The following is a 16,032-nucleotide window of genomic DNA, read 5'->3' on the forward strand; positions in this document are numbered from 1 at the left end:
AAAACCTCAGGGATTTGCGCTACCCTTTCCAACAGCAGCTTGACAAAAGGAAGGAGAGAAAAAGCAACAACAACAAAAGGCAAATGCACAGTGATCTCTCAAGTTAAGAGTTCTCCTTTGCTTGCGTTTGCATAGAAGTTCCCACAGGTCAGCACCAAAGTCAGGTAGACCCCGCTCCTGGACCCCGTTCCTACACTACCCGCAGTTAGTGGCTGTGTTACACCAGGGTTTAGCTACTCGCAGAGGAACTATATGGTCGTGTAAAAGAAAAACAACAAAAGTGCATCACACATTCTTGATGTTCAGGGTTACTTATAGCAGCAGCAGCATTAATCCAAGACAATGAACAGTTGTAGAGTCGTTCTTAAATGCAGCAACACTTAATGAAATGTCTTCAAGGAAGGTCTTAAGAGGGTCCTTCTCGAAAGGATAAAATGGAAACGAGACTATTCGACAGACACAAAAAGGAGAGAAAACAAAAATTAAAGACACCATCTTATTTACACACACAAAAAAATAACCCAAACGACATTCTTGTTAAAATATCTTTACAACAGCTAAGCAAAAAAAAAAAAAAATAGGTCTTTTAAGAATAAAGCAGAAACTCCTAAAGCAGTATCCATTTTTGGAACCCTTATTTAGCACCTGAGGAAAGACCGTATGGAAAGCAGACAGGTTTTTTTTTTGTTGGTTTTGTTTGTTTTGTAAGAAAGTTGTGGGTTTATGTTCGCAGCACACACGTTTCATACCACAGACAGAAATGAACTCATTTTTCTCCTTGTCAAAGATACTCTACTCATCAATAAGGCTGTAGAAAAGGGATACCGCTATCTTACAACATGGCTTTAGAGCGCTGGACATGTTAGATGATGCTTTCTGATTAACAGTCAAGGTGAACACAACTCAGCATCCCCTGGTGAAAAAGCATGGGGATGACTTTTGCTCCTGTCCCGGGACAGCAAGCGGCGTGCCAAGAGGGTCTCATGTCCTCAACACAAGGCCATCATAGAGCTCTCTGCTACCTCCCCGCACATCTGCTTCCAAGGCTCTGGAGCAGGATACAAGGAAGCAGCCTTACCCTGTGGTGTAATACATCCTGTACAAACACCTAAAGCTCTGTGATCTCTGGAAGGCAGCACAGACCCAGATCTGCTCCTTCACACCAGACCAGGATGCTGCTTCTCATGGACAAAATGCTCTCATGGTGGCCAAAGCCAGAACGACTCTGGCTCCTCCAGCCCCAGCCCTCCTCCTGCTTTATGCACTGGTGTGAAACATGCAGCAGCTTTAAATCAGGTGTAGCCTTGTTCTCTCCCCTCCTGACCTCCACCATCTCCCTTGTAAACAGTCTCTGTAAGGAAAAGAAATCACTAAGGACGTACATACAGAAAAGTCTTCTAGGGATGAGACTCCTGAAAGCTCTGGACACCACAGCAACTTATTGAAGATGCTGGATCGAAACTGAACACGCAGGAAAAACCACCTGTGAAACACATCTGTGAATGCCACAGCTCCCAGATGTCCCCGAGGTCACCCACTGGCTGGAAAGGATGCAATTGTGCTAGAGCGACCCTCTCTTGAAGGTGAAAAGCACCAATTACACAGAACTGAGGGGAGAACTTCCATCTCTCCTTTCTCCTGTGGATTTTTAGCTAAGCTGGTTCCCCCCATCACCCACTCCCACGGTGTACTCACAACCTAAGGAGAACTGGGGTTCTCTTCAATGTTTCAAACAAGTTCACAGCAGCTACAAAAGGCAAACAGTGGGATCTGTCCCTGCTCACCGCAGCAGGGCTGGACAAAATGACCTTTGAAGGTCCCTTCCAACCCAAACTGCTCTATGATTTATGGCTGAGAGAGGGTGATGCTTTGAAGCAGGTTAGGGACAGAACCCATGCCCTGGAGCTACCCACATTGCCAAGGAGATTTCCAACAACAAAAACAGGTGTCAGGGACAGCCAAGGACAAACCAAAACCAAACACCAACCAAGCCTTGAAAGTCATTGCGTTGCCAATCTACCACAGGTAGACTAGGAGGGAGCAGTGATGCTGAAGGTCCCCATACCACCGCCACCAGAGACGCGAGCATGGAGCAGCTTCTAACCCATCACTTTGAGTGGACCAGACACTTTGTGATCCACCAGAGAGAAAGCAGATCCCATGCTGGATCTGGTACATACTGCGCAAAACCCTGTACAAGAGCTCCAACAGGACCTGTTGCAGAGCAACAGTGGGGAAAGACCAGAGGAGAAAGAAGCCAGCCCTGCCCATGAAGGAAGCCTTACCCCAACAGACAGCCTGGCCAGGGAACCAGAGGAAAGGGACTCATCGGATCAACAACAGGAACAGAAAGGGGAGAGAAGCCTTAACCTGAATTGGTATCTTCATACAAAAATAGGTCATGATCTCACCCTTAGTGCCACTTTCCGATACCACACGTTATTTAAGGGTTTTTGTTTTAAAACTTCACTCAGTGTAATGAAAACAATGGCACAAATAAATACACGCTCGCTCTCCTACACGAGTAAGATGCTCGCACACGCAGGCCAGCTCCTTGCCCACAGATACCCTTGGGTGCAGCCCTGGGAGAGGCTGAGCACCCCTTCCCGGGCTGTATTTGGTTTATGCTACAGTACTAATACTCTGAGTCAAACAGAAAAACAAAACATGAGACTTATCAGTAACACCTTAGCATTATTTCAATGTGCTAAATTAGTCACAGCTCCATTTCCTGTTTTTTTTTCTTTTTTTTCCTTTTTTTTTTTTTATAAGTTTACACAAAAATAATCAGAAAACAGATTAAATCTGAAGAGATTTTTAATAAGTGCTCAGTGAAGAATTGTGTGAGGACTTCAGGAGGACTGCAGACAGCGACAGGGCAAGTTACACCAAAGCACAAGGAAGTTTCTTCACGGTCCTGCCTGGCTCTAGGCAATACTCCATCTCCATATCACCACCTCTGCCAGCGAGCCAGAGTTACAGGAGCTCAGAGAGAGGAATTCCTAACTGCTTAGCACTGAGCACACGCCATGGAGCTCATGAAGACAGACATTTGAAGAGAGGATGGTCAGAAATACAGCAGAGAAGCTGCTGAGAGTGTTTCTGGATGGGTCCCGGTGGCATGGAGCCACGTGCAGCGAGGCAAAGCAGCAGGGATGAGCATCAGGGGAGAAATCAACCCAACCCATGGCTTGAACTGTGCTCAGCGCTTGTTTAGAACATCAAAACTGGACTAGGCCAACATGAGCATCCTCAAATACTCAGCAAGACTGGGATCCTTCTACAGGCGCAGGGTCAGATTCAGCAATGGGTTATTGCTGCTCAGCTTCTGCATCGCAACAGCCGAGAGAGCAGATCTGGGGCAGGGGGGCACCAGGACAGCGCAGAGCCCAGGGAAGCAAAGAAGGGTTTGGATTTATCTTTTTTGTCTTTTTGTTTTTAATGGAACCCAGCCCTTAAGGCGACAAGTGACTACACAAGGCAAATAAATACACAGCAGAGCCTTAAAGCCAGTAAAACAAACTGGGAACTTTGCTATTAGCCTTCACCCTGTTGAAAATAAAACAAAACACATCCCAAAACATTTCTTCCACCTTCATTTTCCCAATCCCACCATCCAGTTTGTTCAACACTTTAAAGCTCAGGAATGCCTCAGCTCTTCCACAGTGGAGCCGAAGGTGATTCCAACTTTTGGCAAGCAGTTGGGAGACTCAACAGAATTAGAGATAGGAACGTTGAGGACTAGATGTGGGGCACATCTGTAAACATGTTATACATCTGAAAGTGACACACACCTGCAGAGGTGGTACAGGTTGTAGGTGAAACAGAAGTATTTGCGACTGGCCAACCACACATTTCTGAACCTGGACTGGTACAATACATGATCACTATATAGTATTACACTACAGTATTATACTATATAGTACTTTATACATAAAGATGGAGTAGGCAACCCATAATCAAACTTGTAAAATGAAGCGTGGCAGACAGCTAGCGATCTTACAGAAGGTACAGAAGGAAGTTCCATTGCCCCACTGTGAACCTAAGAGTCTCGTTCAGGAACAATCTTATTAAAACAAGAAACAATTAAAAACCATGATACACATTCCTAGTTAACAGAAAAACAAGTGGATATATCTAAGCACAAGGGGTAGGCAGAAGTTTTGGGCTTATCTGCTTCATTAATGCCCCATAGGGTCCAGACTGATTTGCTGCTGACCTTGGTACCCCGATGTATGTGAGCCGCTCTTTGGCCACAAACACTCCACACTGGGTGCATGTGGAGCTTGGGTAGGTCAAAAACCCCAGTTTGGCTTTATTTATAGCTCCTTCTTGCACTGGACCCTGTGAACTTTCCACCTTTAAGAACCAAAAACCCAGAGAAACTACCCAACCCCAAGCTGATTTGGATGCACTACACAAGCTGCAATGGGACAGAGCGGGTTACACAGCTGGAGCTGCAGTCTGCTTTCTCTACCACTGCTAGAGGAAGCTTTCCTTCCCTTGGGATTTATTGATTTACTCTTTTTAATTATTTTTTAAAATTTTAATTATTATTTTCATTCCTAAGTCCTCAATTTTTTTTTGTAATAAAATAGATTTTTATTAAGAGATCATCATAAGCAGAGCCCGGAAATACACAGACTGCATTAAAATATAAAAGAGCTTTTCCAACGGGCAGGTGTGGCCATTGGAGTTCCATGGACAAATTGAAAAGGATTTAAATTCTTTTTTTTTTCTTTTTCCTTTTTTTTTTTCTTTTTTTTTTTTTGATTTTCTTTTTTTTTTTTTTTTTTTTTTAAGAGAAAAGAAATAATTCAGGAAAGGTGGAAGTTAGCAGAACTCAATTCCTCTTCAGTTTTCCAATGAAAATGGGAAAGAAATCCAGCACATTTAGTGTTAGGAGACAGACAGAGCAAATATGAAGCACCTACAGTTGAAAGCAGAAGGTATTTTTTTTTTGCTCCCAGTAATACAATGGCATTAACCTGTGGGAACAGTGGGTTTTTTGTTTTTCTCTGTATTAAATGCCTAAACAGATTGCTTATTTTTGCACGTTGTCTTTTAAAATGAAAAGAACTCTTCAGTTGCAATAGTCCAACGTGTAACCGGAGCCAGGTCAACTGTGTGACTTCACCATGCATCCTAGAACTGCAGTATTACCCCCAGAAGAATGATGCTTTAAGACAGTATTCCCAGCATCGGATTGCTGCTTTACTCCTGGCAAAACATGCGGATTATAATTCTCTGGATAAAAAAGGAAACTGCAAACTTCAAGGTGTTTCTCCAGCATTCAATGGGAAACAAAACAGGAAAAAAACCACAACCAACTAGGGGAGGTGGAAGGGAAAGGGGAGATGAAGTATGGTGAATCATCCTGATTTCCCTGTGATTAGTGTGTCACTACAGTCACAGAACGAGAAACAGAAACCTTGTCAAGTGGAAATGCCTCTCCAGTGGGTTGCTGCGGCCCATGGCAGACGACAGCAGGAACTTTAGAACCGGGCTTGTAAATCGAGTCTGTGTTTGTTAATCACTTGCATTCACTCTTTAACAAAAAAAAACAAAAAACAAAACCAAAAAGGAAAATAAAAGAAAAGGGGGAAAAAAAAAAAATCTATTCAGTACCGGAGATTAAATAATCACGTGTGTAGTCTCGTTGAAATAGATTTTCAGATTCCTTAAGAAGTCTAATTACTTTCAGTTGCCATTTTTAAATAACTATATATATATTTGTATATATTATCCTGTGATTCTAGTTACGGTTCCTCTGCTGCACTGAAGATTTAGAAGGAGCATAAAAGCCTTTTGTCCCCCACGAACAGCACAAATGCTGCAGAAAGGTTAGAACAGGCAGTCTCGTCTTGCTACCTTCATTGATCCGGGCGATCCATGGCTTCATCGTAAGTGATTATCCTTTTGGGATCTGCAAAGAAAGCGCAATCCTAAGTTTCCCACAAGCTACTTTCAGAACCTATGGCTGAAGATACTCCAAAACTTATTCTTGGGTCTGACAGCCAACACCAGAAGTAGAGAGCTGTTTCACGTACACATAGGGAAAACTCATTAAATCTTAGACACTGGTTTTACTGCTCTTTGAGGGACTCTGCTTCTTTCTGGACACCCCAAAATTATGGTAAATCTTATTGTTCTGTCTTTTAGCAATCCAAAACACAGGTAAAGGTAAACCCACATTACAAACAGCAGGCACTGAAGAACTAAACTCAGGCATCTCCAGACACCAAGACCATCCACTCTCATCACCCATCCCAACAGACAGAGGAGAACAGAGCAACTTAGCTTATTTATTCTTTCCAAAAATCCTTACCTTGCTTCTGCAAATTCCAAACCAATTCCATTTCTGTGGAGGCAAAACGAGAAGAGCATTGTTATTATGCAAATTGATGCTGCCACCAGAGACAACTCCAAATATACTTTAATTTTTCTGAGCATGGCACAACACTGAGGCTTTCAGACAACGCCAATCCCATCCAGCCCAGCCCCAACTCAGCCCACAGGTTTGCATGAATTGGATGTGAATGAGCTAGGAATAAAAGACTGTAACGTGGTCTTCAGGGTCAGATGGCCATACTGAGCATCAGAAACGTCATCTCCAATCTCCACTCCCACACATCACAAACTCTGGGCTTTACTACTCTGACTCCAACTTGCAGCCTCAACAAGAAGCCTGGAGAGATGATTTCTGTGAGATCAGAACTCACTAACAAAGCAGGCTTCTCATGGTGCACGCTGTGCACCTGCCAAAGCACACCATGCAAAGACACTGCTGCAAAACTGCCAACACATCACCGAGAACAAGGTGCAGTGCTCAGGACACCCAGCTCCCTGCCTGGCTGGCAGTTCTTTCCCTAGTCTACACACACCTGTGGGCTAAAGACAAACCAACCCTCCGCAGTTCTTGCTGAGAGCACATGTTCTTGTTTAGCTAAGAAGTAACAGTAAAGTTAAATGTTCTTTTCATTCACTTTAAGAATCAGAAGGTTCTTCCCCCCACCCCTTGCAGCCCCATGACAAGTTGCATGGGCCATAGAGCAACCTGCTCTAGTGGATGGTGTCCCTGCCCATGGCAGGGGGCTGGAACTGGATGAGCTTGAAGGTCCCTTCCAACACAAACCATCCTGTGATTCTATGATTCACTCCATGAAAATATCACAAATTAAGTCACATCTTTAGAGACCCATTCAAAATAATTACATTTAGACACTCTCAAGTTGGGATTTTGTGAGCTGGAATATTTATGAAGATACTAACAGGACCCTGCACCCAAGTTTAGGAGTCATAATTATAGAAAAGGAGCATTTAGTAGGAACACAACCTGCAAGAACAATCTTTCAAGTTCTCCCTTTTGCCAGAAAGGAGAGTGACAGGACCTTGGCAGGGGTGGGAACAGGGAATAGCAATGGATTGAGCTACATGGTATGTGCAGTGAAACACAACCCAAGGCAGTAAGTAAACTAACCAGCATGGGAAAGGAAGAAGAAAAACCCTGCAGAAGTCACAGCCTCAGCACGATGTGTGCTGAGTGCCACCTCCATCAATCACTTCCATGTTTGCATCTCTTCTCCAAGCTTCATCTGTTCTTTGTCCTCTGCTATCTCAAGCTCCCTGGGGCAGGAAATTGCATGCAGATGAATACTGCCAGTCCCCTCTGCACAATTAAGCCTTTTGTAAGGAAGCCCCTGACAAAATTTTACAAGGTCTGTTTTTTATGTGTCAGGGTAACAACAGCCAGACTGCGCTCAGGGGAACTCCAAGTGTTTTGGGAGTAGCAACAAGCCTCTACCACCCCCAGGGATGGATGTAAGCAACCTAGCAAGGGGCTCCCTCATTCACCAGATGCAGATTCCCCAGCAGTAAAATGAACCAGCTACTAAAATTACCTCCAGTGGAGCTCATTTTCCATTCAGGGACGTTAGATGCATCATTTCCTAACAACTAAAGGACATCACCTATTTTAAGAGCTTTCCCCAAAGGCAGGGCTCAGAAAACTACTCTCAAGTTGTTGGCTCTTCCACATTAGAGCAATGTTTGAGCATCAAATACAAGGCAGAGGCTGAAGCACTGCTCGCTGCTCTTCCTCCAGGCAAAAGACCATGCTTTCTTTTGCACTTCTATTTGGCCTTAACTTCATGGGACATCAGAAGAGGGTGAACTGCTTGTATTAAGATGTGCCTGACAATCAGATAGACAGTGAGATACTATCAACAACACACACACAAAAACCCTTGTCAAAATTCTGTTTTAAAGAAAACCCTAACAAATCAACACCCAAATTCCACAACCCCTTCAGGCTTCAATCTTCCTTCTTCAGAAGGAGAGGTAGGAGAGGTGGTTTTGTGAACTGTCCTGTAAAGCACACACACAGACACACTGGCAGGCAGATGCTCACCCTGACAAAGCTACAAACCCCAAAGCCCATCAGAAAACTGGATGTGATACTGACTGCTACTGAGTATTGTCAAGTGCAAGAGCAAGGTCCTCCTCTCTACCTGGCCAGCAGCACATGGATAATACAGGACAGCAGCACAGGTTGAGCACATTCACCAACTGAAACAACTTCACAGAGGATAAAACCATCAAGTTTTTGGCAAACTGCAACGCAGAACCAGGAGAAAAAGACTCTCCTTCAAGCTTAAGGTGAAATTTTGTGATTTTTGCCTGCTTTACTTGGCAATACATTAGAGTGAATTTTCTTCTTGGTTGTGGACTGATTACAGGCTGCGTCACCTCTGACTGTCACATGGTGCTGTGACAAGTGCCAGGATCACTACAGCAGTGGCTGGACAGACCTCAGTTACCAGAACTGCTGCTTTCCAAAGCACAAGGTGGTCAAGACCTGACCAACAGAGGTCATCATTCCCAAAGCAGGACACGTGGCCAGGGAAATTGCATGCTTCCTTCTCAGCAGGCTCCAACCCAGCTGGAGAAAACGCCATCAACAAGACCTTGCACAACCTGGCATCAAAGCCAGCCCTGCTCCAGCCAGGGGCAGAACTAGGTTACCTCCTGTGCCCCTTCCAACCTCATGTTTTCCAGGATGCTTTTACTGTTGGCCAACCTCCCCACAGCCCTCTGGGATCATGGCTTCAGACCATCCTCATCAGGTTTTTCTATGTAGATGACACAATCAGTAAGTAATGAGATTGCTGTTCAAGGCTGTGTAGACTCATTGCTGTACTGAATACACTGCAACTCATCCTGACAATTGGAAACAGCAGAAACTTGAAGGAGAACTAAATCAGCCTTTTCCTCACAACTCAGGCCTCACAAGCAATAGACCGAGCTCTAACCCCTTCCCACCAAGGGGGATGGGAAGCCAAGGCACTTTCTTCCCCTCCTCTCCTGATGTAAAGGATGGGAATTGCTGAACTCACAGCTCTGCTATTTCTTCTGACCCAGTTCACCATTGCAGTGCACGCCACTCCGGGCTGGCCCACGCTGCCTTGCTCCATTTTCCATGCTGCTCTTCTGCTCCTTCATGTGAGCAGAGATGCTGGCGTGACCGGGATGGAACAAAGCAGCAGCACAGGCAGAAACTTGGGGGCAAGACAGAAAAGGAACACGCTGCAGTTTCCTCTCCTCCACCCATGTGGTCTTTGCTACTGTGCAGCTGAACTGCAGATCTTAACTGCTTTTTAGGTAAGGAAAAGCAAACTACTGAGCTTCAAACTTACACAATGTGCCACGTAGAGCTTGGTGTAGTGACAGCGTGGCCTGGAAGACTGCAAATGCCCAAGTATGATGAAATCCTGCAAAGTGCTGGTAATTACTCTGATATGAAATGGCTCATCCAGCTGTCTGTAAGAGGACTAAAGCAATAAGAGGATACTGATTTCAATAGAACTAAAGCTGCTGAGATACAACCAGTAGGCCCACCAGTGCTCAACTAGATCAGATCTACCTTGCTAATCAGCTATGTCACCCATGAGTGTTTCAAGGCACCAGCACAAACACCAAGTGGCACGTGCTGTCAGTGAAGGCAGCCACACTGAAGGATCGTGTTTTACAGTCAAGCAGATCCGATGAGCAGGGTAGTCCTGCCCTTTAAAAAGGAAGAAAGCCAAGGCATGAAGCAGGGGCACAGAAGAAAACACATGAAAAGCACCCAAGAGAAGAACAGGAGGGTGAATCTCAATCTAAATCTCCCCTTTGTCAGTTTAAATCCATTCCCCTTGTCCTATACCTACATGCTCTTGTAAAAAGGGCCTCTCCAGATTTCTTGTTGGGCCCCTTTAGGTATTGGAAGGAAGCTGTGAAGCAATTACAATCTATCATGCCCCTTGCAATCACTGGACAACCACACACAGGAAAACCTGCTTTGCTGGAACAAAGCTACCGAGTAAGTTAGAGGCTTTCCCATGGCTTATGTGCAGCCCAAGATGAAGATCCACACAGCCTGGTCACAGCTACGGACACAAACAGCACAAAAAGGTGGGCAAGCTTATGGCATACAAGCTGAGACGCTGCAACCATACACACTAGAGCCCATTCCTCACTGCAACACCCAGAGCTTCATCCTTGCATTGAACTACTGCACACAAAGAGCTCAGGGTAGAGGAACACACAAGGACCCCACCAGTGCTCCACGCTCACCCCATCCTTGCCCTGCCATCGTTTCTCTTTGTGTCCATAACCCTAGAGGCAGGGCAGGTCTGAAGATCAAACTATTGAGACTTTGCTCAAAAGCAAACAGATAACAGATCGATGTGACAAGGGAGAAGTTCACCCTCCTCTCGAAATGAAAATCAAACAATCTGAGGATCCAACTGCCCGGGACACTCGAACAATGGCCCAGGCAAACCCGCAGGGAGGAGAAGGCAGCTTGTGAAAAATGAGCAAGTGAAATCGTTCCTTTCCTACTGCAGAGGAGCTGGCTGGCCAGGAGCAGGACCTCAGGAAAACAGCCCAAGATAAACGGAGGGAATGGTGTGGGAATTAACCACTGCACTGCTGCCCTGGGAACACACCAGCAGCGGCGTTTCCTGGACGTTTTGCAGGACTCTGGCTGCAGGGCCACCACGACAGAGAGGGGACAGCTACCTCCATCTGCATGGAGCAGAAAAAGGCACTATTCCTCTCCCTACCCCTTAATCCAGCTCACCCCAACAGACCTGAACACACCAGGAAGCACCCCTACATCACCACAGAAGCGATACTAAGACCTACACATGGACTACTATCTCCTGCTTTGTAAACCAGTATCTGAAGATTAAGTAGGAGAAAGACAAGCCCAAGCTGTCTGAAGCACCCTTATCAGTGTGTTAATGACAGCATTGATTAGAAACATCCATCATCTTTTACCCATAAGTAACACCTTGAAGCTGGCACAGGCACAGCAATGAATGGGCAGAGGAGGGGTGGGGTTGTTTCCCCAGGGCATCACAAGGGTGCTTGCTCTGGATGCTCAGAGCAAGAGCATTCACATGCACAAGGATGGAAAGAGAAGAAAAAGAGTATTTTAAAGAGTGCTTTAGGTGTCCATTCTTGCCACTGAATGTAATTAACGCCTGTGTTTAGAAGAACTAAACACAACCAGACTTTGAAGTTAACACCTCCTTAAGAGAGGACATGGGAAGGGAGTGTTCTTTATTTTCCTGTTGTTACCATTGTTCTACTGGGGTCTGTCTTTCACACTGCTAGTGAGAAAGGGAGAGCTGATGAGTCTCTGCAGCTGTACAGAGATGCTTTCCTACAAGAAAGCTAACAAAAGGCTGACAAAACCAAAGAGAAACGAACTTAAAGGTTGGGAAAATTTGCAAACTCAAGAAGAGGCTTGCCTAGGACTATGCTATGCTTCCTGGTACCCCCATTTTCTGATGGAAAACTGGGATTTAGGCTGCAGGCAGTCACAAGAAATGAGAACAGAAAGCTTGCTTTAATACTGGAACAGACTGAGCACAAGGTAGAGGACCCAGATAAAAATCAATTGATGAATGCTGTTCTCAAGAATGCTAGATCATGAGCGAGACCTGGAAAAAACACATTTGGAGTTATTATTTTAAAGTGACTGGGCTTGCTGTTACTAAAGGAAGGCATCTGAGTGTCTGTCTGCTACACAAAGGGTTTGTAAACAGGTAATTTAAGAACTTAGCAGTAGGCCAAAACACAGCAAATCTGCCAATGCCAAGCAAATACAAACACCTCTGCAGAGGGAAGCAAGACATTACCCACGTATGTATGTGGAACAGTAAACAAGAAACGGGTGATCACCTTTTTCCCTTCAGGGTAAGGGGATGGATGCAGGGAGTGGGAAGAGGGTGAATGAGAAGTAGGAACTGCCCCTGTGTTGTCGCGACTGTGCCAAAAGGGAACTCACAACCAGGCTCCTGTTAACACGGAGCCAAAACCAAAAGCCAAGAATTGCCACAAGACCTCACTGCTGCTGGGGCTGAGGCTGAAACCGAACACAAGCCAGCCACAGGCTTCCTTCTCTTCATTCCCAGTTCAAGGCATCTCTATCATGTTTGAGTCATTTCAGGCTCAACAAAAAAAAAAAAAAAAACAAACAAAAACAAAAAAAAAATCAGGGAAATTAAAAAAAAAAAGAAGGAGCTGGACTACAAAGGACTTCATGAAAGCAGTAAAATCATCTGAAAGATTTGGTTTACAAAGACAATGAGAGAATTCAATCTGCACCTTCCAGAAGAGCTGATAAGCAAAGATTTGTCTTGCTGTTGCTCCAATATTCCAGAAGGGCAGGAGAAAAGGGGGGGGGTGTGTGCTCAGGAAATTAAAATAAATCACACCATGAAAAGCTGTAGGAATAATTTGTCTTCCTTCAAAGCTGTGATTTCATGGCCTGATCTGCCCAGGGGAGAAGCTGCAACACTTTGGTGGTAGAGGTGTGAGTACAGACTATGAAGCCTTTCCAGAGACAGAATATCACCTGGTAAAGCTGGAACAGAACTGGCAAACTTACACATTTAACTCCTTCCAATGCTGGAAGCTCGAGGAGGACTTGCTTCTTCCAGGGGAATTAAAACATGAACCATACTTGCTGTATCATCACTTACCCTTGTCCACAGAACAGGGAAACAAGTACCTCTGAACATGAACTAAACAACTGTTTGAATAACTTCCCCAAACCACTACTGCTGTTAGAGATGTACAAGCAAAAGGCTCATTTTTAAAGCAATCAACTGCTGTAAAGAATAGATCACGTTAGAATATTGCATTTAAAATAATAACATAAAAGAGAAAATGCCCTTAGGCATTAGTGAAGCCATTACCTTTAGTGTGATACATAATAGCAGCCCTCAGGTCAAAAGAACCCCAGCTATCTTTCCTTTCTAGGCCTCTCTGGTACCTCTGTTCTTTGGCGGAGGCTAGCAAATTGTTCGTGGGAGAGGCCAGAGGATTCTCTACTTCATAGTCTTTTGAAAGAAACACTAAAGCACCTTGGCTACCGGTGTCTGCCTTTTGTAGGTCACCTGTGTGATGCGACTCCAAAGCTAAGACACCACCCTCAACAGCAGTCCCAGGCTTAAGAATAGCACTAAGAATTTGAGGGCTAGTCCGTTTATCCAGCTCATAAGCCTTAGGAAACACAGGTTGTTCAGTTCCTGAGGGAATGATTTCAGCACACTGCGAAACCAAAGTGGCAGGATATTCCCCTTGAAATGTCACTTCCATTAACTGATTATCCGCAGATTTCCCCACCCCAGTTTCGGGTCCAGCGCTGGGCTCGTTGATGAAAGACAAACCCCACTGATTCTGGAAGATATCCCCCAGGTTCTGCTGATTGGTCTGCGATGGGAAACTGACTTGGGTTGTACCCAGAAGCACAGTTTGCATATTTGAAGGGTAGATAAAAAGGCTAGATTTCTTTTGTTCGAGAGCTGCTGAAGGTGTACTCATGTCCTGGGGTCCTGACTCAGAGGAGGTGGATGGTACAGTACTAGCAGCAGATGAGAGCAGTGGCTGGGTCCCTGGGGAATACACACTTCCATCTGTCCCTGCCAGGATGGGCCCATTAGAGAAACTAGCAGAAGTAACAGATTTCATAGCAGACATGGGGACCTGGGACAGTCGACTGGATGTTTGGGCCTGAGCTTCCCCGGCAGATGATGAAGATGAAGAAGATGATGTGGATGGGGTTTGAGCTGCTTTGTTGAGGTTCTCTTTAACTTTACTTGCATAACTTATTTTGGGTACGATTTTAGCACTGCTATTGTCCACTGGAAAAACTGGGGGTGGTTTAAATAAGGTCCATGAATCCTCTTTAGATGTAGCTGATGACGCGTGCTTCCCTTTGGGCCGGTCATCAAACTTCTTGCTGCTAATCCCAGGTTTGGCATCCGAGTTTTTTCGCTGTACATCCCCAAGCCCAGGCTTTCCCCGTCCTGCTCCACCAGCTCCAGCCTCGTATTTCCAAACTGGCTTAGTATTTTCAATTCGGTTCCCCTTTTGCTCACTATAATCAGGCTTGAAACTCTCAAGTTCCTGTTTTAAGGTTGGGGCACTGACCTCCTGTTGCATTATTTTGTCCTGAACTAGATTCAAGTTCTCACAACCCTTGGCACTGTTGCGCCTGCCTTTCCGCTTCTTAGGTGTAGTATATCCACTCTCGGAGCCACTTCCATCGTTATCGGCCCCTTTCCCTATGTAGCCATTGGTGATATAGCTGGAGTTATTGGTTACCACACCGTTTGGAATAGACATTCCCTCTGGCTTGTCTGAGGATTGGCTTTCTCTAAGTTTGTTCTCGTAGGATTTCTCATTCTTTTTGTCCATGTTATTTTTCTGAATGAAGTTTTTGGGTTTGATTCCAGCTTTCCCCAAAGCGCTGGCCTTCACAGTCTGCTTTGGGGGCACGTTAGTGTCTACGAGCTGCTGGCTGCCATTGGGTACCCTGGATCCTGGGGTGGTGGTTTCATCAGAGCACAGGCCCTTTAATGACACTTCTCTTTCTCCTGCATTACCATTTAGCTCTCCATAGCCTAGAAGGAAGCCAAAAACAACAAAAGGCAAGAATTAGAATGTGAAACATTAAACTTCTGATGGCAGAAAGCTGTAATCAGCCCCAAACATATCCAGTTTCCTCAAGCAGACATTTTAAAATAGGAAAAGTCTCCCATGTACAAAAGCAAAAGCTTATCTGCTGGAAACCACAGCACAAAGGGTTAAGCACAAAGTATCAGCAGCCACTGACTCATACATACAACATGGTGACCTATGGATGACAAAATACAGGGAAAGACTATTCAGATACTAGATAAGGAAAATGCACTGAAGGCCACTGGCAAGCTAGAGAGCTATTTCATCAGCTACTGTTTCCAGGTCATGCAGAGGAAAAAAAGTAATTCCCAGGATGCTTCAAGACAGAGGGATCTGCTGCCTTTGCTATGAGATTTGTTAAGGTTCAGAATCCGTACAGTGAACCAGAGCCAACTCCTATCATCTCCATCAGCTGCCAGGCCTGCAACACCAGCAGCCCTCCTTCCCACCCTCCTCTCCCAAGTGCCATCTCCAGTAAAGGGGGAAAAGAATCCCTACGAAAACCTAAAAAAGCAGCTTTCCAAGAGGACATGTGCAAGTCCAGTTGGAAGGAGGAGGAGGGAAGAAAGGGAGCCAGCACCCCCTCACTTCAAGACAGCAACCAACACCTCCCTACATGTGCTCTTTAACATTGAGAAGGTGATAAAAGCAGGAAGAACCACATCCCTGCAATCAGCCTTCACCACTACCAGTGATTGGTCTCCTGCCCACCAAGAAACTTGTCCTTGGGAGACCCGCTCCTAGCTTGAGACCCAAGGAATAAAGCACTTGCTGAGGGATCCACCTCAACAAAGCATGAGATTATGCTGTACACTCAGCCTTCCTTCCTCCTTCTGCAGTTCATTTCTAGGCCTTATGGTTCTGAAGTGAATCTGGAGTGTGCAATTCAAGGAGCTGGAAGCTCAGAACAGCCCAGAACCACCTCAACTTCCTCCTTGTTTCGTTTTCTTTGCAAAACCTCTGGCCAGAGACCTTTCACTTTCAAGGACTTTGGCTACAATGCCCAAGAGAAGC

The 16,032-nt window shown here is 45.2% G+C and overlaps 1 protein-coding gene across 2 annotated transcripts in view; it reads right to left on the reverse strand.

Moving 5' to 3' along the window:
* Nucleotides 1-2,799: 2,799 nt before the first annotated feature.
* The window catches only part of NUFIP2 (nuclear FMR1 interacting protein 2), a 34,988-nt gene continuing 21,755 nt past the window's right edge, over nt 2,800-16,032 (reverse strand). For both annotated transcript variants that reach the window (XM_057414828.1, XM_057414821.1), the window contains exons 2-4: nt 13,251-14,960; nt 6,329-6,361; nt 2,800-5,926 (exon numbers count right to left, since the gene is read on the reverse strand). In XM_057414828.1, coding sequence (XP_057270811.1) covers nt 5,874-5,926; nt 6,329-6,361; nt 13,251-14,754 — 1,590 coding nt within the window. In that variant the 5' untranslated portion in view covers nt 14,755-14,960 and the 3' untranslated portion in view covers nt 2,800-5,873. The remainder of the gene's footprint in view (nt 5,927-6,328; nt 6,362-13,250; nt 14,961-16,032) is intronic.

Source organism: Pezoporus wallicus, unplaced genomic scaffold, assembly GCF_028554395.1.
Source record: "Pezoporus wallicus isolate ANWC-B61680 ecotype Strahan unplaced genomic scaffold, APGP_CSIRO_Pwel_v1 contig_8517, whole genome shotgun sequence".
Classification (NCBI taxonomy): Eukaryota; Metazoa; Chordata; class Aves; order Psittaciformes; family Psittacidae; genus Pezoporus; species Pezoporus wallicus.